General features: G+C 48.0%; 1 protein-coding gene across 1 annotated transcript in view; it reads left to right on the top strand.

Annotated features, from left to right (window-relative positions):
- The first annotated feature begins 3,392 nt into the window (after positions 1 to 3,392).
- pepd (peptidase D) overlaps positions 3,393 to 25,068 on the top strand; it is a 237,456-nt gene continuing 215,780 nt past the window's right edge. Inside the window, exons 1-2 of the mRNA XM_072280002.1 lie at positions 3,393 to 3,427; positions 20,928 to 21,111. Coding sequence (XP_072136103.1) covers positions 3,411 to 3,427; positions 20,928 to 21,111 — 201 coding nt within the window. The 5' untranslated portion in view covers positions 3,393 to 3,410. The remainder of the gene's footprint in view (positions 3,428 to 20,927; positions 21,112 to 25,068) is intronic.

Consider the following 25,068-nt stretch of genomic DNA (forward strand, 5'->3'; position numbering starts at 1 on the left):
AAAGCACACTGGCTTTCTGGAAGGACGTGTCACTGATGTTGGACACCAAGCGTCTAAGGATGATCTTCGCGAGGCATTTTCCCGCAACTGACAGAAGACAGATGCCACAGTAATTGTTGCAGTCTCTCTTGTCTCCCTGTTCTTGTAGATGGTCACGATTGATGTGTCTTTGAAGTCTTGTGGTAGTTCTGCAGCTCCCCACAACTTTGTGAACAGCTGGAGCAGGCATGATGTCAGTGTGTGACCACCATACTAGTAGATCTCGGCTGTGATACCGTCAGACCCTGGTGCTTTGTTGGGTTTTAGCTGTTTGTTGGCTTTGGTGACCTCATGAAGAGTAGGGGGAGCATCTAGCTCGAACAGTATGGATCGAGGGGTTACTCTTTCCAGTGCTTCATCGGTGATGGTTCCTGGTCTGTTCAGCAGCTCATGGAAGTGTTCTTGCCCTCTTTTCATGTGCCCTGACTTCTCAGTGAAGATGGATGTACTGTCCTTCCTCAGAAGTTGTGAGATGCCTTGTTTTGATGGACCATACACAACGTTGATTGCTTCTTTCTTTCTTTCTTTTCCAATATTTTTATTAGTTTCATAATAATAAACATAGCATAATATTGGGAATATATTGTTGTAATTGACATAGTTAAATATAAGCCCAGTTGACACTTAAATGTTAAATCTCCTAATCATACAGGATACAGATGAACAATATAAAACAAAGAAAAATATCTAAAAAAAATCATGAAAAAGGAAAAAAAAATATAAATATAACCCCCCCCAAACAAATTAACCTTAACAGTGTTAATCAACTAAACTAAAAAAAAGACATGGGCTGTTATGTAACATCATAAAAAAAGGAACCATTAGTATCGATGACTCTATTCCTCTCAACAAATATTACAGAGAAATAGAATAAGTTTGGAAAAGGTCAAATTACATATGAAAATGTTGAATAAATGGCCTCCAAGTCTTTTTGAATTTAATAGAGGGATCATAAACAACACTTCTAATTTTTTTTCCAAATTTAAACACAGCATAGTTTGAGAGAACCAATGAAATGTGGTGGGAGGATTAATCTCTTTCCAATTCAGCAAAATGGATCTTCTAGCCATCAATGTAAGAAATGCAATCATCCGACGAGCTGAAGAGGTTAAATGACTTGATTCTATCATTGGTAACCCAAAAATGGCAGTAATTGGGTGAGTTGTAAATCAATATTCAAAACAATATCAAAAATATCTTTCCAATATTTTTTCAACAAAGGACATGACCAAAACATATGAGTTAAAGAAGCTATCTCGGAGTGACATCTGTTACATATGGGATTTATATAAGAATAATAACGAGATAATTTATCTTTAGACATATGAGCCCTATGCTCTACTTTACGTTGATTGCTTCATAGAAGCTTCTTGAGTCATTACAGTCAGCGAAGGCTTGTAACTCCTCGGCCTTGTTCGCCCACCGCTGGTCTTTCATAGCTCTGAGCTGCCTCTGCAAAGTTGATTTTGCACTCAGAAAGGCACGTTTTTTGGAACTTGAGTTTGGGTGTCGAAGAAGAGCCTGGTGTGCAGCTGCCTTAGCTCTTAGAAGGTTTTGCACAGATTGGTTCTCTCACCAAACCAGTCCTGATGCTTGTGCTTGACTTTCCCCGAGGTGTCCTGAGCAGTGCTGTAGACCGTTTCTTTGAAGGCATTCCAGTGCTCAGTATATCGTCTGATGGATTCTCAACCAGTCTGCTTAGAGCAGTTTCCATAGAGGATTTCAGGGCATCAGCACACTCGTGATGTTTCAATTTGGTGGTGTTCAGCTTTTTGGGTGGTTTGGCAGCATTCAGTCTGCACGGAGGTTTGATCGATAGACATAGATCCAACTGCACCAATTTGATGATCATTTGAGCACTCAGCTCTACGCTTAACTCTGGTGATATGAATGTCAGAGATGTCTCGTTGTCGGGTGATGACGTAGTCAATGACATGCCAGCTTTTAGATCATGAATGCATCCATGTGCATTTGAGCTTGTCTAGCAATCTGAACAGTGTGACCCTCCCTCGGTACCATCCCTCCAATGGTGTGACCCTCCCTCAGTACCACCCCTCCCACAGTGCGACCCTCCCTCACTGCCACCCTTCCCACAGTGTGAGCCCCCCCTCAGTACCACCCCCCACAGTGTGAGCTCCCCCTCAGTACCACTCCCCCACAGTGTGACCCTCCCTCAGTACCACCCTTCCCTCAGTGTGACCCTCCATCAGTACCACCCCTCCGGCAGTATGACCCCCCCTCAGTACAAACAACCCCTCCCAGTGTGACTTTCCCTCAGTACTACCCCTCCTACAGTGTGAGCCCCCCTCAATGCTACCCCCCCTGCAGTGTGACCCTCCCTCAGTACCACCCCTCCCACAGTGTGACCCTCCCTCAATACTACCCCTCCCGCAGTGTGACCCTCCCTCAGTACCACCCCTCCCACAGTGTGACCCTCCCTCAGTACCACCCCTCCTACAGTGTGAGCCCCCCTCAATACTACCCCTCCCGCAGTGTGACCCTCCCTCAGTACCACCCCTCCCACAGTGTGACCCTCCCTCAGTACCACCTCTCCCACAGTGTGACCCTCCCTCAGTACCACCCCTCCCACAGTGTGACCCTCTCTCGGTACCACCCCTCCCTCAGTGTGACCCTCCCTCAGTACCATCCCTCCCTCAGTGTGACCCTCCCTCAGTACCACCCCTCCCACAGTGTGACCCTCCCTCAGTACCACCTCTCCCACAGTGTGACCCTCCCTCACTGCCACCCTTCCCACAGTGTGAGCCCCCCCTCAGTACCACCCCCCCACAGTGTGACCCTCCATCAGTACTACCCCTCCCGCAGTATGACCCTCCCTCAGTACAAACAACCCCTCCCAGTGTGACCCTCCCTCAGTACCACCCCTCCCACAGTGTGACCCTCCCTCAGTACCACCCCTCCCACAGTGTGACCCTTCCTCAATACCACCCCTCCCACAGTGTGACCCTCCCTCAGTACCACCCCTCCCACAGTGTGACCCTCCCTCAGTACCACCTCTCCCACAGTGTGACCCTCCCTCAGTACCACCCCTCCCACAGTGTGACCCTCCCTCAGTACCACCCCTCCCACAGTGTGACCCTTCCTCAATACCACCCCTCCCACAGATTGGCGCCCCCTAACTGCCTCTCTGTATGTGCGACTTCCACTCAGTACCTCCCCCTATTGGTTGTAGTGTTGGAGCCCATGAGCGGCGCGGTGCGCTCTGGGATCTGTAGTCTGAAAGCTTTTAGGAGAGACCGGCGACTCCGCCCCGTCGGATCTGATTGGTTGTTGAATGCCGAGGGGGAGCGCACCTGCAGAATTAAGCACATGACAGGTCAAATGACCTGTCACATGAGAGAGCGTATAGCAAGATGGCGACAGATGAGCGGTGAGTTGTTTTTGGTTGTTAGGCTGTGGAGTTTGTGTGAAAGCAGATATCGTTGTCACGGGGTCGAGAACAGGGAACAGTGATCAGGCCATTACCGGGGTTCCTGGCCGCGCTTGTAGCCGGGATTTGGGGAAAGGGGATGAGAGGTCGGAGTGTGGGGGACAAGCCGAGGTGGGGTGGTCGCCCGGTGTATGGGCTGCGTGTGAGGTAAGGCGGCCAGGCTTTGTACGGGCCATGGCCCACGGGCTTTTACCAAGATAGTTCTGACTACACGGCTGCCGTCTGAAGGTTTGTAAAACTCAGCCGCAGGTTGTGTTAAGTCAACGTTGTCCTCGTGCGGAAGTGCTGAACCCTCTGGAGAATGAAGAGCCTCTGTCAACCTCCAGCATTTAGTGCTCTGATGCCAAATTTGTATTTATGTTCAGTTCTTGGTTATTGACAATTCCAGTAGAATTTGCTAGGGTTGGTGAGATACAGAAAAAGCCCCAACGTTATTGTATGTTGGTTGATCTCTGATTGACTTGGGTGCCCAATTTGTTGTGCTGGCCCTTTAACCTAAGATCAATCTAACCCTTCCCTCCCAACATAGCCCTTCATTTTTTCTTTTTTCTAGGTGCCTAAAGAGTCTCTTAAATGTCCCTGATATATCTGCCTTCATCACCACACCTGGCAGTGGTTTCCATGCGCTTACTGTGTAATTAAAAAAACTGCCTTCTGACATCGCCTCTGATATTCCTCTAGTTACCTTAAATAGTCAGCTTCCTAATGGCCTTTGTCATCCTGGAGAAAAAGTGCTGGCCAGCTTGTACACCTCTCTCAAGTTATTTTCTTTAATCTGGGCAGAAACCTGGTAAATGTTCTTTGCTCCCACTTTTTAAAATTTCTGCATCCTTTATAATGTGGTAACCAGAATTGAGCACAATACTCCCAGTGTGGTGAAAGCAGAGTTTTATAGAGCTGCAACAATGTTTTCCAAAGTGGGCATGCCTTCTGGGCAAGTAGAAGTGTGGTGAGCTTTCTTGGCTGTGGTGTTTAATATGACCAGAGCAGGGTATTGGTGATGTTCACATGTAGGAATTTGCAGCTCTCAAACCTCTCGGCCTCAGCTCTGTTGATGGCCCATGAATGTGCACCACCCTCCCTTTCTGAGCTCAATGACCAACTTTTGTTTTGCTGACAGCGAAGAATGTTGAGATAATGCCATGCCTTTCTCAGCTGTCAAAAGGGTGGGTGTAGTCTACCTAATTTTCTAAAAACATTTACTTAAGGTTGACAAAATAAGGTTTGGTGATTAATGGTTGGGAATAGTTAAAGGATTGAAGTGAGTTAAGGATGGTTGGCTTTGTTGGGGGGGTCTCCACTGACATCAGTTGTTGGTCCTTTGGTATTTGTGCTCTGTATTTCTTCTCTATTCTTGTAAACTCCTCATCCACACTCTGCATCTGTCAAAGTAAAATTTGTTATCCAAGTTTCTATGTTGTCGTACCTGAGATTCATTTTCTTGCAGGCATTTATAGCGAACTAAAGGAATATGCTGGAATCTACAAAGAAAACTATGCATACACACTGACAAACAACCAATGTGCAAAAGAAGTCAAACTGTGCAAATAAAATTAACTGAGCGCTCGAGTTGTTGAAAGTGAGTCTGGTCAGAGTTGAGTGAAGTTGTCCATGGTGGGAGAAGCCTTGCAGAGATTCAGCAGGAGTTTGGTGAGGCCTCAGTTGTGACAGTCTGCAGGCTTGAACTTATCTCTGCTGTAAAGTATAGCTGCTTTGCCTGTGCAGAATTTGAAATGGTTGTCTTCAGAGAGGGTAAGGGTGGCTTCCACATGGTGGGTTAAAAAAAAGCATCAGTGTGATAGGGTTTCACTGTAACACCCCAGATTAGATACAAAATTCTGCAGACATAGTGAAATCTGTTTTGTGGCAGAAGTACAGTTGTAATACACAAATACTGTAAGTTACAATGATAAATATTAAATAAGTAGAGCAAAATAGTGGGAAGCAACACACGTTTTGTGCCTGAATGTCGACTGTTTATTCCCCTCCATAAATTGAGTTTCTCCGGTATTTTAAGGTCAGATTTAACTTTTTATGTGTATTAAACATTTGTAACAGTAAGGCTCTAGGACATAACCAGCAGGGCAGACCATAAGACAGGAACAATTGGGCCACTTGACCCATCAAGTCTGCTCCAGCATTCCAACCTGGCTGCTTTATTATCCTCATTCTCTCCTGCCTTCTCACTAAACCTTCTCCCTGTCTAATCAAAAACCTATCAATCACCACCTTAAGTATACCCAATGACTTGGCCTCCACAGTAGTCTATGGAATTAAAATCACATAAATATGATTTTAATTTTAACTGGCATGAAATGCACTTAATCCCCTGTCTTGGAAAGTGGAACTGGAATCAGTCCCTTGTACTGTGCCCAAGTTCCTTTTATCAAATAGAAACTTATCATCTGCTCTTTGGTGTACCTTTACACAATGATTATGGGCAATACTCTAGGTTTATGGGGTGAGATAATATCTGATAAGAGACATTCTTGGTAATGAGTCCAGTGACTGAATCTTGCTGATCTCTTACGATTGTTCATTGCCCTAGTGAACCTCATTCCAAACTCTGTCATACCCATTACCTGGGGTGGAGACCAAATGTCTGAAAGTCTGGAGCCAAGGACTTGAAGGTGGCCTGTCTTGAGATTAGAGACCTATCTGATGGGTGGTTAGGAGAGTGGGAAAGGGGCTTGTTTTTGCTGTAGTTGCTGCTTGTGGTGTTTACAGGCCCTGTGGCCATGTGTTGTTGGTGCCAGAATGTGTGGCAACACCTGTGGGCTACCTTGCATGTGTTGATTGTTACTGCAAACATTGTTTTGATGTACATATGATAAGTTGAATCGACTTTATTTCTTGCATCCTTCACATGAGTAAAAATCTTTGTTACGTCTCCTCTAAATGTACAATGTGAAATCACAGTAATTTATAATGAATAGAACAGTCAGTGTAACATAGAGTACACTCAAATCAGCAAGAGTTAATCAATTTGATGGCGTGGTGGAAGAAGCTGTCCCGGAGCCTGTTGGTCCTGGCTTTTATGCTGCGGTACCGTTTCCCGAATGGTAGCAGTTGGAATAGTATGTGGCTGAGATGACTCAGGTCCCCAGTGATCCTTCGGGCCCTTTTTCACACCAGGCTTTGTAAATGTCCTGAATCACAGCTCTGGGCTGTCCGCACCACCCTCTGCAGATCTACAAGGATGTTGCCTGGATTTGGAGCATGCCTATGTGAATAGGTTGAGTGAACTCGGCCTATTTTCCTTGGAGCAGTGGAGGATGAGAGGTGACCTGATAGAGGTGTACAAGATGATGAGACATTGATCGTGTGGATAGTCAGAGGCCTTTTCCCAGGGCTGAAATGGCTAACATGAGAGGGCACAGTTTTAAGGTGCTTGGAAGTAGGTACAGAGGAGATGTCAGGGGCAAGTTTTTTTGTATGCAGTATGTGGTGAGTGCGTGGAATGGGCTGCTGGCGATGGTGGTGGAGGTGGATATGATACGGATTTTTAAGAGACTCCTGGATAAGTACATGGAGCTTAGAAAAAAAGAGGGCTATGGGTAACCCTAGGTAATTTCTATGGTAAGGACATGTTTGGCACAGCATTGTGGGCTGAAGGGCCTGTATTGTGCTGTAGGTTTTCTATGTTTCTGTACAGAGTCCTGCAATTAAGGGAGGTACAGTTCCCATACCAGGCAGTGATGCAGCCAGTCAGGATGCTCTCAATTGTGCCCCTGTAGAAAGTTCTTAGGATTTGGGGACCCATACTAAACTTCTTCAACCGTCTGAGGTGAAAGAGGCGCTGTTGTGCCTTTTTCACCACAGCTGATGTGTACAGACCACATGAGGTTCTTGGTGATGTGGATACCGAGGAAGTTAAAGCTGTTTACCCTCTCAATCCCAGTTCCAAGGGGTTAGCCTGTCTTCATTCCTCCTGTAATGAAGTAAATACATTTGGGAGGGGAGGAGAAGATGGCAACACGACGCAGTGCGTGCGGCCGCTTCGAAATGATATCGTATTTGTAAGTAGGGACCGTGCACAATCCTGATTTGATGGAGACAGACATGAGAAGCACGGAGGAACATCTGGAGAAACTTCTGAAATGCCTACTTTGCTGCAGCTGCTACTGTGCGATCGAGAATCTCCGGAGGGGAAGGCCCCAAATCCTCGGCTTTGCCTGTTGCCAGGGCCAGGGTCAAAGCGCTCAACAGAGATGGTGCTCGGTGTTGGAGGGCTAGTCGGAGGCTCGAAGTTTTTGGACGGACTCGAGTCGGCTGTGGTCGGGTGCTTCCAGGGTGCTGCATCAGCAAGTTTGTGGCGCTGGAGGTTCATGGCAGGAAGAGAGTTTCTCTTCCTTCTACCGTCTGCGTGAGATGATGGGACTTTCGAGAGACTTTGAGACTTTTTTTTACCGTGCCCGTGGTCTGTTCTTTATCAAATTACGGTATTGCTTTGCACTGTTGTAACTATATGTTATAATTATGTGGTTTTTGTCATTTTTTTTAGTCTTGATTTGTCCTGTGTTTCTGTGATATCATTCTGGAGGAACATTGTATCATTTCTTAATGCATGCATTACTAAATGACAAATGACAATACCCATGATTGTGTAGCAAAGTTTCCATCAAACTCAATATATAAGTTTGCTGATGACACAACAGTTGTAGGCCGTATCTTGGGTAATGATGAGTTTGAATACAGAGAGGAAATTAAGAACCTGGTGGCATGGTGCGAAGACAATAACCTTTCCCTCAACGTCAGCAAGGTGAAAGAATTGGTTGTTGACTTCAGAAGGAGTAGCGGACTGCACGACCCAATTTACATTGGTGGTGCGCAAGTGGATCAGGTCAAAAGCTTTAAGTTCCTTGGGGTCAATATCACAAATGACCTGACTTGGTCCAACCAAGCAGAGTCCACTGCCAAGAAGGCCCACCAGCGCCTTTACTTCCTGAGAAAACTAAGGAAATTTGGCCTGTCCCCTAAAACCCTCACTAATTTTTATAGATGCACCGTAGAAAGCATTCTTCTAGGGTGCATCACAACCTAATATGGAAGTTGTCCTGTCCAAGACCGAAAGAAGCTGCAGAAGATCGTGAACACGGCGCAGCACATCACACAAACCAATCTTCCGGCCTTGGACTCACTTTACACCGCACGCTGTCGGAGCAGTGCTGCCAGGATAATCAAGGACACGACCCACCCAGCCAACACACTTTTCATCCCTCTTCCCTCCGGGAGAAGACTCAGGAGCTTGAAGACTCGTACGGCCAGATTTGGGAACAGCTTCTTTCCAACTGTGATGAGACTGCTGAACGGATCCTGACCTGGATCTGGGCCGTATCCTCCAAATATCTGGACCTGCCTCTTGGTTTTTTTGCACTACCTTACTTTCCATTTTTCTATTTATAATTTATAATTTAAATTTTTAATATTTAATAATTTTAACTATTTTTAATATTTAATATTTGTAATCAAGGGAGTGGGAAGCGCAGAATCAAATATCGCTGTGATGATTAAATGTTCTAGTACCAATTGTTGGTATAAAAGAGGACTGCGTGTCCTCATAATCTAATCTAATCTAATCCACAACCAGCACCTTTGTTTTCTTGACATTGAGGGAGAGGTTGTTTTCTTGACGCCACTGTGTCAGGATGATGACTTTTTCCTTGTAGGCTGCCTTGTTATTGTTTGAGATGATAGCTGAATCTGAATCTTACCAGCAGGGCAACTGTTTTGCTGGCATGGTCCCAGGTTTATTTGGAGGCCATCTGATTCTGGGTGCTTCCTCACCACTATCTGCTTTTGCTGTGTGTGCCAGCAGTGGGTGAGGAGAGAGGTAGTGGGTGCTGGTGGTCAATGTCACAGATTTCCTGTTTTATCCTTGCTCCCATCCCCTGGGTTCTAGATTGTGCTTTGGCCCAGAGGGTTCTTGTTTCCATGTCAGTCTCAGGTTGGGCACTGCCGAGTGCGGAGTGACAAATGGATCCAAAGTGGTGTCTAGGGGAATTGAGTTGCAAAGAAAGCTTTTGGCACATTGGCCTTTGCGAATCAGGGAACTGAGTACAGGAGTTGATGTTATGTTGAATCTGCATAGGAATTTGGGGCACTTCTCGCTTACCTACAAGAAAATCATAATATTGAAAGTTTACAGAGAGAATTTGCAAGGATGGTACTGAGACTTGGAGGGCCTGAGTTATAGGGAAAGGTTGAATAGGTTAAACCTTTATTCCCCAAAGTGTCGGAGAATGAGGGAAGATTTGATAGAGGTGTACAGAATTCTGAGGAGTAAATAAGGTTGGGTGAAGTTAGAGGTCATAGGTTAAGGGTAAAATTAAGGATAACCTGAGGATGTTGAGAGTGTGGAACGAGTTGTCAGCACAGTGGTGCATGCGAGCTCAATTGTAACGTGTAAGAGGAGTTTGGATAAGTGCATGGGTGGAGGCCTAGGGTCCAGTTGTGAATTGGTGAGACTAGACAGAATGGATTAGATGGGCCAAAGGGCCTGTTTCTGTGCTGTAGTGTTCTGGTCCAGAAGGATTTTGGTTTTGAGGTCCCAAGAAATCATGTTTGTCATGGAGTGTTGGAGGCAGTTGAGGAAGGGCTACAGAAGGCAGGAAGAGGAATGGCCTGAAGACCCTCAAGAGTGGAAGTGCAGGAAAACGATGAACACGAATTTTGGAAGAAATGAAAGACGGGAGACTGAAGGCTAGAGATGAGATGCAATCTACCAATGAGGTTCATTTCTTTGTTTCTGGTGCAAGTATCAACATCATAGGCGAAAGGGCCTGTACTATGCTGTAGTGTTCAATGTTACGGTGGGGCCAATTCTGACCAGAGTGTGCTCATAGAAGTCAGGGGTTCATGCCTAATCCAGGAAGCCGGAGTACCCCAATGTACAGAGAGGCCAGTCCCTCTGGGCACAAACCACAGCACTGCACCATAGGAGCCCCTGTCAGAACAGACACTTCTAGTGCAGGCTACTGTCTGGTTAGGAAGATAATCTGATGCTGTGCCTGCAAAATGTCTACAAGCAGGGGAGTTGACCTTGTCTCTACGAACAATCATACCACAATAAGCAAACAATCTCCCATTGCCTTTGTGTCCGTTAGAAGTTTGAGGTTTGGTATGTCACAACTTCCTGCAGTGGAGAGCATTCTGACTGGTTGTGTCATTGGTCCTGAGGCTCCACTGCACAAGAGCACACAGAGGGTTGGAGACTCAGTTGGCTCCATCGTGGGCACAACCCTCCCCAGAGGAGATCAGCAGGTGAAGGCAGCACCCATCATGGGCACAACACTGCTACCATCAGAGAGGTGGCACAGAAGCCCGACGACCCACACTCAACCTTTTAGAAACAGCTTCTTCCATTATTAGATTTCTGAGGGGTCCATGTGCCCACAACATTACATGCATCTTTCTGGAGCTTATGGTAATTAATGCCCCCCCCCCACACTTTTCTATCATCCTATTTAAGTTTCTTAAACGCCTTTAATGTACCTCCCTCTGCCACCAGCCCTGGCAGTGTGTTCCAGGCATCCACCACTGTGTATTAAAGAAAATGGCTACCTCTATTTGCCCCACCCCTGGGCATTTTACCAATCACCTTAAAATTGAGGGATATTAGCATTTTCCATCTCTGAAAGATCTCTGGCTATCCACTCTAATGTGCCTCTTGTTGTCTGGTACACCTCTATTTCTACAAACCAATAGACTTGTAAATTCACATGTCTATACATTGCCATGGAGTGATAAGGCAAAGATTTTTACTCCTCACATTGTGGGGTGGATGTAAGGTTTAAATAAATTCAATCTAGGCACCTGTCAATCTTCGCTTCAAAGAAAAATGCCTTGGCTCGCTCAACCTATTCAAATATCAATATTGAGTCTTTCTGTTCCTTAGCCATCTTGGAATTCCAACCTTTTCCTCAAAACATCCCTTTTTGGTCTTTCTCCTTTCTCCTACCCTTTTTCTCCAGCCTGCATCTGCCCTATACCTGGGCCTGTTGCATGTGTCTTTCTGCCTGCTCTTCTCTTTGCTCCTCTCCCCAACCCGGTCGTGCTGAGCTTGCTTCCCTGATTAGATATTGCACTGTGAGAGCTGCATCAGCGGAATCACTGCAACGAGGTGCAATTAAACCTGCAATCTCTTCCAGGCATTTTTCCCAGCTGCTTACGGTAGGTCAATGTTTAGTCTAAGCATTAAACTCTTCTGCTTACGGTAGGTCAATGTTTAATCTAAGCATTAAACCCTTCTGTTTGATTTTGTATTGATAAGAGTTCATCAAAGATGAAGATGAGTTTTATTTATCATATGTACATTGAAACATGCATTGTTTGTGTCAGCAACCAGCACAGTCTGAGGATGTGCTGGGAGCAAGTGTAGCCACGATTCCAACAGCGACATAGTATGCTCACAGCTTGCTGACCCTTATCCCTACGTCGTTGGAATGTGGGAGGAAACAGAAACCTCCAACAGGATCCCTCACTGTCACAGGGAACGTACCAAATCCTTACAGATAGCGGCAGGAAGCGAACCTTGATTGTGATCGCTGTCTCTGTAAAGTGTTGTGCAAGCGGCAATGCTCCCACACTGCCTGATCAGGGTATCAAGACAGCTTATGAAAACACAAATCTCTTGCAGGTTGTGCTGGGGAGGTGCCTTGTCACTGAGCAGTGCTCAGTTATGGCTGACCATTCATCCTACCCCAAGTAACTCTCCCTGAACCTGGAAGGCGAGTCCTGAGGCTCCTGTATCTTCCTGATGGCAGAAGCGAGAAGAGAGCACGGACTGGGTGGTGGGGGTCCTTGATGGATGCTGCTTTCCTGCGACAGCATTCCTTATAGATGTGCTCTTTGGTGGGGAGGGTTTTACCCGTGATGGACTGGACTGTATCCACGATTGCTTATAGGATTTTCCATTCAGGAGCATTGGTGTTTCCATACCAGGCTGTGATGCAACCAGTCAGTATACTTGCCAGCACACATCTGTAGGTGCCTCTAGATGTCATGCCAAATCTTCACAACTCCTAAGGAGTTAGAGGCCTTGTCGTGCTTTTTTCATAAATGCACTTGTGTGCTGGGCCCAGGACAGGACCACAAAAATAATAACACTGAGGAACTTAAAATTTCAACTGTGATTCCCCTGATGAGGACCTCAGATTTCCTCTTCCTGAAAGTCTCTAATCAGCTGCTTGGCTGTGCTGACATTGAGAGGTTGTTGTGGCACCACTCAGCAAGATTTTGTCTCCCTCCTGTATGCTGATTCATCCCGATCTTTGATTCGGCCTCTAACAGTGTGGTCGGCAAACTTAAATGTGGCATTGGAGCTGTGCTTAGCCGCACAGTGGTAAGTGTAAAGTGAGTAGAGCAGGGGGCTGAGCTCACAGCCCTGTGGTGTACCAGTGCTGATGGAGATCGTGGAGGAGATGTTGCTGCCAGCCTGAACTGACTGGGGTCTGCAGGTGAGGAAATTCAGGATCCAATTGCACAAGGAACAAGCATTCATTCCTGGGGGAGGCAACGTTCTCCCCTTTCCCCTTCTGGGAATACAGGTTCATAATTCCTTGAAAGTGGTATCATAGGTAGATGAATTGCAAAGATAGCTTTTGGGACTTGGGCAAGGTTTAATTAAAGTGGTTCGTGGATTGGACTCTACATGTTACTCCTTGTTGCTGACTGGCTGACCGGACATGAGATCAGGGGATGCTGTGTGCTTGTTGTCAGAAATGAGACTCCAGACCCACATACATGCTCCAGCAATCTACAAGCCAGGACACTCAGGGACTTGTGCTAATGCTATTTGGTGACTATGTGTTGGATCTAATGATATGTACTGTGTGTGACAATGTAGTGTTTTGCACCTTTGGCCCCGGAGGAACGCTGTTCCATTTTGACCACAGAATTAGGCCATTTGGCCCACCAAGTGTGCTCCAGCACTTCATGGTTGATTTTATTATCTGTCTCAACCCATTCTCCTGCCTTCTCCCTGTAACCTTTGCTTCACTAATCAAGAGCCTGTCAACCTCTGCTTTAAATATACCCAATGACTTGGCCTCTGCAGTTATCTGTGGTATAAAATTCCACAGATTCACTGCCCTCTGGCTAAAGAAATCCTCATTGCTGTTCTAGGATGGACATCTCTCTATTCTGGGACTGTGAGCTTTGGCTGTAGACACGTGTATGTTGGGTGACAGTTAAACAAGGCATTTAGAGAGATGGACGTGGGGTTAGCTTACGTTGGTCAGCACTGATTGTGGGCCGGACAGCCAGTTCTGTCCTGCTTAGTTCTGTCACCGCTTGCTGCTCTCTCTCTTCCCCTTTGTCAGCAGATTGCTCAGCAGTGGTGTGTGGTGTTTTTATTGTATTCATAAACCATTGTTCCTTGCTGACGGTTGCAGAATGGTCACTGGCATTTACTGCCTGTCAGATAATGAAGCAGTTGGTATGCTGCACAACATGTCAATATGAAGAACTCAGCAGGTCAGGCAGCTTCTGTGGAGATGAAAAACAGTCGCTGTTTTGGGCTGAAACCCAGTCACAGACATGCGTACTGCACTAAGCAACATAGTTTTACGAATTTAATTTTTTTAAATGTATTTTTATTGTAATTTATAATTTTTTATAATGTATTTGTGGTAAACCATGTATATATGTTGTAACTCGGTTACCTGTCTGGACACACCCCTCTGCTGACTGCCCCTGTGGCTCCTCCCACAGAGTCCTGTATAAAGGTGTTCGCCTTGCCCCTCCCCCTCAGTCCGGGGGCAGACACTCACTGTGGAGGTCGTATTGTACAGCGAATAAAAGCCTTTCAGTATTTTACCAAACCTCAGTCTTTTGGAGTAATTGAAGGTGCTTCAATTTTATTGGCTGTACGTTTTAAAACATGGAACAGTCCCTGAGACCAGAAAAATTGGACCTCGATCCGCAAACACCTGACGCTGGAAACGCTTTCGAACTCTGGCTGGCCTGCTTCGAAGCGTATCTAGAGCAGATTAAAGCAACCGACCCCGTAGCGAAGCGCAGAGTTCTACTCTCCAGGGTCAGTCCACGGGTCTATTCGCTGATCAGAGACCAGCCGAACTACGATGGCGCGATGAACGCACTCAAAAGACAATACCTGCGGCCGATAAACAGTGTCTTTGCTCGGCATCGCTTAGCGACACGGCAACAACGGTCCGGGGAATCGAGTGCTGAGTTTGTCCAGGCCCTACGGACACTCGTGAGGGCCTGCAATTGCCAGGAGCTGACAGCGGCGCAGCATGCAGAACTCCTAGTGAGAGACGCCTTCGTTACGGGGACCAGGTCAGTGTACGTGCGCCAGCGGCTGCTGGAAAAGGCCGATCTTACCCTAAGTTCGGCGATCGAGCTGGCTGATACGTTGGAGGCCGCTCTGCATAACTCCGAGGCTCTCCAGGCACGCGATCCCCCGATGGCCTCGTGGGTGCCGCAGACTCCGCAACCTGCCGGCGAATCGACCTCGGCTGCCGCCAGTCGTGAGTCCGCGAAGTGCTACTTCTGCGGACTGGAGAAGCACCCCCGGAAACGCTGCCCGGCCCGACAAGCTGCCTGCTCCAGCTGCGGAAAGAAGGGCCACTTCGCCAAGGTCTGTAAGTCAAAACCGCGAGCGGGATCGAGCAGCGCCGCGTGCGAGACGTGGGGGTCGCCATCTTGCCTGTCGCCATCTTCCCTGCACGCCACCACCACGTGCAAGACATGGGGGTGGCCATCTTGGTGGGCACCACCTCCCACCACCTACGACCAACCGGTGCTCATGGGGCACTCCACCGCGCCGGACCAAGACCGCGACCCTACCCTGGCTTCCGTGACCCTCGACCAAAGCGCTCCCCACCAGCTCACAAGGTCAATGATGGACATCCTGGTGGAGGGGCACAGGACAAGCTGCCTGTTTGACACAGGCAGCATGGAGAGTTTTATCCACCTGGCCACGGTGCAGCATTGTGGACTCATGATACGGCCGGTAAGTCGGAGGGTCACCATGGCCTCCAGGTCACATACAACAGACGTCTGGGGGGGGTTGTGTAGCGACACTAGTGGTGCAGGGCACAGAATATCGGGACTTTACGTTACTGGTCTTGCCTCAACTGTGTGCCCCTGTGCTGTTGGGGTTGGACTTCCAGAGCCACCTGAAAAGCGTGACAATGAAGTATGATGGGCCCCTCCCGCCAATTACTGTCATAAATCCCCTGTTTTGTAGAGATATGTCACATACCCCGCTACTGACCACACACACACACCGACCCGCGCACCCCACCCAACATCATGCCAACTGCCACACTACCGACACCACTTGCGGCCTCTCCACCCTCAGGATCCCTCCCCCACCGCTGTTCGCCAACCTGACCCCCGACTGTAAACCTGTGGCAACTAAAAGCAGGAGGTACAGCGCGGGGGACAGAGCCTTCATTAACTCAGAGGTGCAGCGGCTGCTCAGGGAGGGGATCATTGAGGCAAACACAAGTCCTTGGAGGGCGCAGGTGGTGGTTGTTTGGAACAGGGAGAAGAATAGGTTGGTTGTGGACTATAGCCAGACCATCAATAGGTTCACGCAGCTGGACGCGTACCCTCTACCCCGCATTGCGGATATGGTCAATCAGATAGCACAGTACAAGGTGTACTCGACCATAGACCTAAAATCCGCTTACCATCAGCTCCCCATCTGCCGGGAGGACCGCCCTTACACTGCCTTCGAGGCGGATGGCAGGCTTTATCAATTCCTGTGCGTCCCCTTTGGTGTCACGAATGGTGTATCTGTCTTCCAGAGGGCAATGGACCGGATGGTGGACCAGTGCCAACTGAAGGCCACGTTCCCATATCTGGATAACATCACCATCTGCGGTCACGACCCGCAGGATCATGACAACAACCTCCAAAAATTTCTCCAAGCGGCCAAATCTTTCAACCTCACCTATAACAAGGACAAGTGTGTATTTGAGACCACCCAACTTGCTATCCTTGGGTGTGTCGTGGAGAATGGAGTCATTGGCCCTGACCCCGACCGTATGCGCCCCTTGTTGGAACTCCCTCTTCCCAATACCCTCAGAGCCCTCAAATGGTGCCTGGGCTTCTTTTCATATTACGCCCAATGGGTCTCTAACTATGCAGACAAGGCCCGCCCCCTGGTCAAGTCCACCACATTCCCCCTCTCTGCCGAGGCCCACGCGGCCTTCAACCGCATAAAAGGGGACATTGCCAAAGCAGCAATGCATGCGGTGGACAAGGCCATTCCCTTCCAAGTAGAGAGTGACGCCTCCGACTTTGCGCTGGCTGCTACCCTCAACCAGGCAGGAAGACCAGTGGCGTTCTTCTCCCGTACCCTTCAAGGCCCTGAAATTCGGCACTCTGCGGTAGAGAAAGAGGCCCAGGCCATAGTGGAAACTATAAGGCACTGGAGGCACTATCTTGCCAGCAAAAGGTTCACCCTGCTAACTGACTAGCGCTCAGTTGCATTCATGTTTAATAATCAGCAGTGGAGCAAAATCAAAAATGATAAAATTCTGAGGTGGAGAATCGAACTCTCCACCGAGAACTATGACATCATGTACAGGCCTGGGAAGCTCAACGAGCCCTCCGATGCCCTATCCCGGGGAACATGCGCCAGCGCGCAGATCGACCGGCTATACGCCCTATATGTAGATCTTTGCCACCTGGGAGTCACCCGGCTTTTCCACTTCGTGAAAGCCCGGAACCTGCCTTACTCCCTTGAGGAGATCAGGATGATGACCAGGGACTGCCAAGTCTGCGCAGAGTGCAAACCGCACTTCTACTGACACGAAAAGGCACCACTCATCAAGGCCACCCGCCCTTTTGAGCGACTGAGTGTCGACTTTAAGGGCCCCCTTCCCTCCACCAACTGCAATGTGTACTTTCTTAACGTAATTGACGAGTACTTGCGGTTCCCCTTCGCCATCCCCTGCCCTGACACCACTACCACGTCAGTTATAAAAGCCCTGCGCAAGTTCTTCACTCTGTTCGGATACCCATGCTATATCCACAGTGACAGAGGGTCCTCGTTTATGAGTGACGAGCTGCGCCAATATCTACTGGCTAGGGGAATTGCGACCAGTAGGACCACGAGCTATAATCCCCGGGGGAATGGACAGGTGGATAAGGAGAATGCCACGGTGTGGAAAGCCACACTCTTAGCCCTCAGGTCAAAGGGACTGCCGGTCTCCCACTGGCAGGAGGTCCTTCCTGAGGCACTCCACTCCATCCGCTCCCTGTTATGCACAGCCACCAATGCCACCCTTCCTGAGCGGCTCTTTTCCCAGAAAATCGACCACTGGAACCACCCTACCATCTTGGCTGACGTCCCCGGGGCCAGGGCTGCTCTGGAAACATGCGAGGAGCAATAAATACTCCCCAATAGTCGAGAGGGTTCACTTACTTCATGCGAACCCCCAGTATGCCTACGTGGTTTTACCTGATGGGCGGGAGGACACGGTCTCCATCCGCGACCTGGCGCCCGCAGGAGCTCCGGGCCCCTACCCTGAACACTCCGTGGTGACTATTGACCCCGTACCCACCAATGTATGTACCCACGAGACACCGCGCACTCCAAACCCTATACAGACACCACATGACACTCCCACACCGGGCGCGTCGCACACGCACGAGAGGTTACCGACGTCTAACGTGCTGGCACCTGAAGTCAGGCCGGAGCCAGCACAACCGCCATCGCCGGTGCTACGTAGATCACAGCGACGGACTCGACCGCCTGATAGACTTGACCTGTAAATATACTTGTAAATATTGTCAGTCACTTCACCCCGCGGGACTCTTTTTAAAAAGAGGGGTGAATGTGGTAAACCATGTATATATGTTGTAACTCGGTTGCCTGTCTGGACACACCCCTCTGCTGACTGCCTCTGTGGCTCCTCCCACAGAGTCCTGTATAAAGGTGTTTGCCTTGCCCCTCCCCTTCACTCCGGGGGCAGACACTCACTGTGGAGGTCGTATTGTACAGCGAATAAAAGCCTTTCAGTATTTTACCAAACCTCAGTCTTTTGGAGTAATTGAAGGTGCTTCAGTATTGCTGCCCAAAACAAATTTGACACTATGCCCTCTCTCCCATGATCCTCTTTCCTCTGTTAGATTCCTCTTGCAGCCCTTTGCTTTTCCCACCTATCACCTAGCTTGCTGTCCTTCCCCTTCCACCACCTTCCTGTTCTGCATCTTCCTCCTTCTTTCCCAGTCCTGATGAAGGATCCCGGCCCACGACATCGACTGTTTATTCATCTCCACCGATGTCACCTGACCTGCTGAGTTCCCCCAGCATTTAGTGTGGGTTGCTCTGGATTTCCAGAATCCCTTGTGTTTAACAAGCTGATGAACCTGCAGAAACAGTTGTTACAGGCCGTGACTATCCAGTGAGACCCTAACCCCACCCCCAATGAATGTCAATGACATTGTGACAGAGACCCAATGTCCTGATGGGGCAGCATGGTAGTGTAGGGGTTAGCACAACTGCTCTACACTGCCAGGGATCATGGCTCAATTCCTGCTGTCGTTTGTAAGGATTTTGTACTTTCTGACTGTTAGGGTTTCCTCCAGATGCTCCGGTTTTTCCCCACATTCCAAGGGCACGGTCAGGTTAGTAAGTTGTAGGCTGAAATGTTGGCGCCAGAATCAAGGTGACACTTGGCTGGCCCCAGCACATCCTTGCACTGGTCATTGATGCAAACAATGCATTTCACTGTACACAAGACAAATAAAACTCTTCTTTGAAAAGAGCAACTTTTCCCAAGGATATCCTAAAGAGGAAATGTACCTCTTTAGCCTCGTTGCTATCCTTGCACCATGCTTTCAGGCTTTTGCATCTTCTGCCCAATGGGAGAGGGGATGAGAGAACATCCGGGCTGGGTGGGTGCTGTTGGCTGCTTCGCTGAGGCAGTGAGAAGTGTAGTCAATGTCCATCAAGAAAAGCACAAAATAGGGGAAATTAACAGGTCAGGCAGTGTCTGTAGAGGTAAATAAAGAGTCGACATTTCGGGCCAAGACTTTAATCAGGATCCTTCCTGGTCCCATGAAGGGTTTCGACCTGAGACACCGACTGTTTATTCATTTTCAAAGATGCTGCCTGACCTGAGTTTCTCCAGCATTTTGTGTGTTGCTTTGGATTTCCAGCACCTGCAGAGTCTTTGTTTACCATAAAGAACATGCACTCCAAAATAGGCTTCGGAGAGGGAGACTGGAAATGTATAGACAGCAGTCGTGCAAACCAAACTAATAGGTGGCACATCGAGTCCCACTCCGAGGAGAAGGGAGCATGGCCTGGGTGGTGAGGACCCTGCTTGATGATGGATGTAGATACATTTGGTTTGCTAGTGCCATTGACATACCAAATCTCCTCAAACTCCTAATGAAGTACGTGTTAGGGATGAGGCCCAGGTTTATGTCTCATCGGAAAGACGTGTTTGGTCACCTGGTGCTGAGTACTGCTCCTGAAGGGCCACATCTGCTATCCAGGTCGTGTTGTTTCAAAGGTACATTTAATGTCAGAAATGTATATAGTCTACATCCTGAAATTATTTTTCTTCGCAACCATCCACAAAAATAGGAGTGCTCCAAAGAATGAATGACAGTTAAATGTTAGAACCCCCAAAGCCCCCCACGCTCCCCCACCAGCAAAAAAGCATTTTCCCCCCCACCAAAAACTCTCTCTCCCTAATAAGGGAAAGAGGTGTCCCTGTTTCACAGTGAGAGGGAGACATAACAAAACAACTCACTGATTCATGATATTAATAGTCTGTTGCATTGCTCTTTCCGAGCTCTGTGCCCAAAGAACTCGGGTGTCTGGCACACAGCCAGCTAGCTGCTTTCAGGTATCGGACTCCCACAACACACCAGGTTCCTGCGGAGGCACTGACCTTGAGTGTCCCTGCCAGGGCCACGAAATCCCCTGAAACCCCAAAGGCGCGCTGGTCTTCCAGGCCGTGTCCTTGGTATGTCGAATAGCGGCCAGTCATGAGATCCCGAGGGCGGGTCCCAATCTCGCAAAGAACCGAAGTCAGCATGTAACTCCAGATCAGGGTCTTCAAAAGAACGCTGAAAGGGAAAAATAGAAACAGTAAAGATGGAAATAGAGCTGTTTCCAAAGATGCAAGCAAAGAAGTCGCTGTTAGGCGCCATCATCTCCTAAGCTCCTCCTGTTTATTGTGAATTTTGGGAGAGATTTAATAAGAACCCGAGCGTGGTCAGTATATGGAATGTGCTGCCGCAGGGTGTGATTGAGGCAGGTACATTAATAACTTTTAAAGGATACTTGTACAAGAACATGAATGTGCAAGGGTAGGTATGGACCAAACATGGGTAAGTGAGATGGTCATCCAGGTCATCATGGCCTGTTTCCCTGCTGTGTGACGGTTACTCGTTTTTGTTGGGTTTTGATGTTCAGCCACTAATGCATTCCCTTTTTTTTCAGGCCCTCCTTCTCGATGGGAAACGAGACCCTCAGGGTTCCCATGGCCCTATTTGCCTTGAACAGGCAGCGGCTGTGTGAAAAACTGCGGAAGAATGCGGCGGTGCCAAAGAAATCAGTGTTGGTTCTGCAGGGGGGAGAGCAGACGCAGCAATACTGTACTGACACTGACGTTGTTTTCCGTCAGGTGGGTCTGGGGAATGGCAGCTCTCTTAGTCGGGTTGGTGCTGAATCAAAGCACATCCAACATGCAAACAGTGTACTTATCCCGACTGGGTTACACTTCAGGATACAGGATTCTTAGCAGTGTGGAGGAACAGGAATCTTGGGATCAAAATTTTCAGAATTCTATGGTTGGGGCATTAGATTATCAGGTTTTTCATTTATTTACCTCTAGTACAGGTTAAAGCCACCTCAGTCAATTTCTGAAACTGCTTCCGCTGTACAGTGTTAATATGGGACCCTCCTTGTGGGGCAGGTGCATGTTGATGAATATTCCAAAGAACAATATGGTCTCTGCATCTGCCGATGTCAATAAATAACCCACTGCCAACTTGTACACATGCAGAATGGACCTGAGTTCATAAAGAAGGATAGATTTAAATCTGAGCAGATGCTAGAAATCCAGAGTCTCTCACACAATGCTGGAGGAACTCAGCAGGCCAGGTAGCAGCTATGGAGAGAAATAAACAGCTGACGTTTCAGGCTGAGATCTTTCAACAGGACTCCGGATCGGGAAGATTCTGATGAAGGCTCTCGGCCCAAAGCATCGACTGTTCACTCCTCTCCATAGATGTTGCCTGACCTGCTGATTTCCTCCTGCAGTTTGTGTGTTACTCTAATTAAAATCTGGCATTCTGTAGGCAGCCAAGGTGGATCCAATGGAGTGTGAGAGCCCAGAGCTCTGTCTCCTGGTCAAATATTGTGCCATGGAGATCTGGGAAAGGCTGCTGCCATTGCTAATGACTTGTCGTGTGGATGAATCAGGACATCACGATCCTTTAGCATTGGCAGGTGAGATGCACAAGCTAATGGGAAGAGACCGTAGAGTTCAGAATGAGTAATAATGAGCCCATTGGTTCAGAGGCAGGTACATAGCAAGCCATCTGCCTTCTGTCAGTCTGGACAGTGAGAGAATTTATCTGCCAAACTACAGAGAGCCCTCCCAGTAAAGGCAGGTTGATTTCCTCAGCGACTGAAAGGCGCGACCGAGTTGAAACACTGTGAACTCGGTTGCTGTTCCCCAAGAGGTCCCAGAAGACACAGGAGAATTAAGCCATTTGGCCTATCGAGTCTATTCTGCCATTCTATCATGACTAATGTATTATCCTCAGCCCCATTCTCCTGCCTTCTCCCCATAACCTTTGATACCCTGACTAATCAAGAATCTTTCAACCTCAGCTTTAAATATGCTCAATGATGGCCTCCACAGTCATCTGTAGCAATGAATTCCACAGATTCACCATCCTCTGACTAAAGACATTCCTCCCATGTCTGTTTTAAATGGATGACCCTGTATTCTGAAGCTGTGCCCTCTGGTTGTAACTCCCCCATTATAGGAAACATCCTCTCTATCGAAACCTTTCAATATTTCTCTAAACCCTCCTCCCCTTCATTCTTCTAAACTCAAGTGGGTACAGGCTCAGAGCCTTCAAACGGTCCTCACGTGGAGCTATGTCATTTGAAACTCAGCTGCCAGGGAGGATGGAGAGCAGAATGCAGTGTATAATCCGGTCTCATAGACTTGGATGGTAGTTGACACCTGATCCCTTCTGTCAGTGCAGCTGCAGTAATTAAAAGAGAAAAGTGTTACAGGAGAGTCTGGCATTTAATTACCCTTATGGATAACTTAGTATTGCATGTCTTTGAGCGACAGTGCGACAGTAATGAGAGAAAGAGGCTCTGAGTCTGGCTCTTGGCCGTGCTCTGCTCTCAGTGTGTTGTGGGAGATGTTGGAACTGCTGTGTGTGTGAAGTAGACATGTTTGTTGCGTAGGAGGGTTGACTGGAAAACTCCAGAGGTACAGGAACAGGTATCCAAAATTGAGGGGTAGAGAGGGGGTGAATAGGTATTCAAAATTGAGGGGTAGAAGGAGAGTAGATGGGTTTCAAAATTGAGGGGTAGAGAAGGTAAATTGGTTTCCAAAATTGAGGGGTAAGAGGGTAAATGGGTTCCCAAGTCTGGGGGGGTATAGATAGGATAAATCCAGGCTTTTTCTGCTGAGGTGGGGTGGGACTACAACCAGAGGTCACGGGTTAAGGGTGAAAGGTGAACTGTTTAAGACCGTGGGGGAGGGGAGTGAGACTTAGGGTGGTCGAGTGTGGAATGAGCTGCCAGCATTGGTGGACGTGATTTCGATTTCAATGTTTAAGAGAAGTTTGGATAGGTACATGGATGGGAGGGCTTTGGTCTGGATGCAGGTCAAGGGGACGGGGCAGAGTAGTAGCTTGGCACTGACAAGTTGGGCTGAGTGATCTGTTTGTGCTGTGGTGTTTTATGACCCTTCAGCCCATCGTTACATCCCTATCCTTCTATTAAAATTAAAGATAACCGTTATTTGGCACATGTACATTGAAACAGAGTGACATGCATCGATTGGGTCAATGACCATCACAGTCTGAGGATGAGCTGGGAGCAGCCCATGAGTGTCGCCATGCTTCCAGTGCCAACATAGCTTGGCACAGCTTACTAACCTGCGTGACTTTGGAATGTGGGAGGAAAGCAGAGTGCCCAAAGGAAACCCAGGCGGTCACAGGGAGAACTTGCAAATTCTGATCGTTGGCACTGTAAAGCGTTAAGCTACTTAAATTTCTGTCTAAGTACTCCTTAAACACCATGCTTGCATTTGACTCCCATCTCCCCTGGCAAGTGAGTCTCAGGTATTATCCCCTTTATTTTGGGGGGGAAAAGTAATTGGTCCTGGGTGTCTTTTTAAATCTTCTCCGATCTCTCCTGTAACCAATGTCCTCCAGTCCAAGAAAGATCCTGCACTCCAGCACAACCACATCTTTCCTAAGTGTGGCGTCCAGAGTTGCAAAGCAGTTGCCGAGTGGGGTCTGTCAAGTTACAGTATAACATCCCAGCTCTCGTGTTCTCCCCACCATGCCGCACTTTCACCACCACGTGTTACCTTCCAGTGGCACCTCGTTCAGGAAACCATGGACTGACCCAGAACCTCATAACAGAGAACATGCATTTCAGGTGAAAGGCAGTAATTTCAAAGGAGATGTGAGGAGCCAGTTTTCTTTTACACGGAGTGGTGGGCACCTGGAAAGTGCTGCCTGGTAAAGGGTAGTGGTAGAGGCAGAAACGTTTAAGGGACATTTAGGTAGACACATGAACGTGAGAGAAATGGAAGGATATAGATACTGTGTAGAAGGAAAAGGTTAGTTGGCAATTGGTCCAGCACACCATTGTGGGCATATGCTGTATGTTCTATGAACCCCTAGATCTCTTTTTTTCAGTGTTATATTGCTGTGTGGACAGGTCAGAGGAGGGAAGTGTAGGCCCTTGGGCCCACAATGTGCTGACATTTTGACCTACTCTATGGTCAATTTAACTTTTCCCACCCATCTAGCCCTCCCCTTTTCTATCAAGTATGTGCCTACCGAAGAGTCTCTGAAATATCCGATACCACCATCTCTGGCCGCGTGCTCCACATACTCGCCACACTCTGTAGTTTTAAAACAAAGTTTGCCTCCGACGTCCCCCTACACTTTCCTCCAAGCGCCTTAAAAAGATGCCCCTTCCACACTGGGGAAGTCTCTGGTTGTCATTGGAAACACGAGAAAGGATACATCGCATGAATGTCACAAATATTGGGATGAGCTTATGAAAATTAAAATCAATGTTCATTATGGCAAATGTAGGTCTGAATTAAAATTTCCAAGCCTGCCTATGTTGTCTGCCACTTTGCCATGTTGATGTCAGAAACCTTTGCTTTTTTTTATGTGGGGAGGGGAGGGTTAGCTGGAAAGCGATGGGTGAAGTCAGATGTGTGGGAGAAAGTAAAGGTCGAGACTGGGTGAGTACGTGGTTGAGGTCAGAGGGTGAGCAGTGAAGACTCACTGAACTCCCGTCAAAGATGATATAACCTTCAGGGTTGGCATCCCTCAATGCCCCATCTTCAACAGGAGTTCACTGA

Source organism: Mobula birostris, chromosome 15 (assembly GCF_030028105.1).
Source record: "Mobula birostris isolate sMobBir1 chromosome 15, sMobBir1.hap1, whole genome shotgun sequence".
Classification (NCBI taxonomy): domain Eukaryota; kingdom Metazoa; phylum Chordata; class Chondrichthyes; order Myliobatiformes; family Myliobatidae; genus Mobula; species Mobula birostris.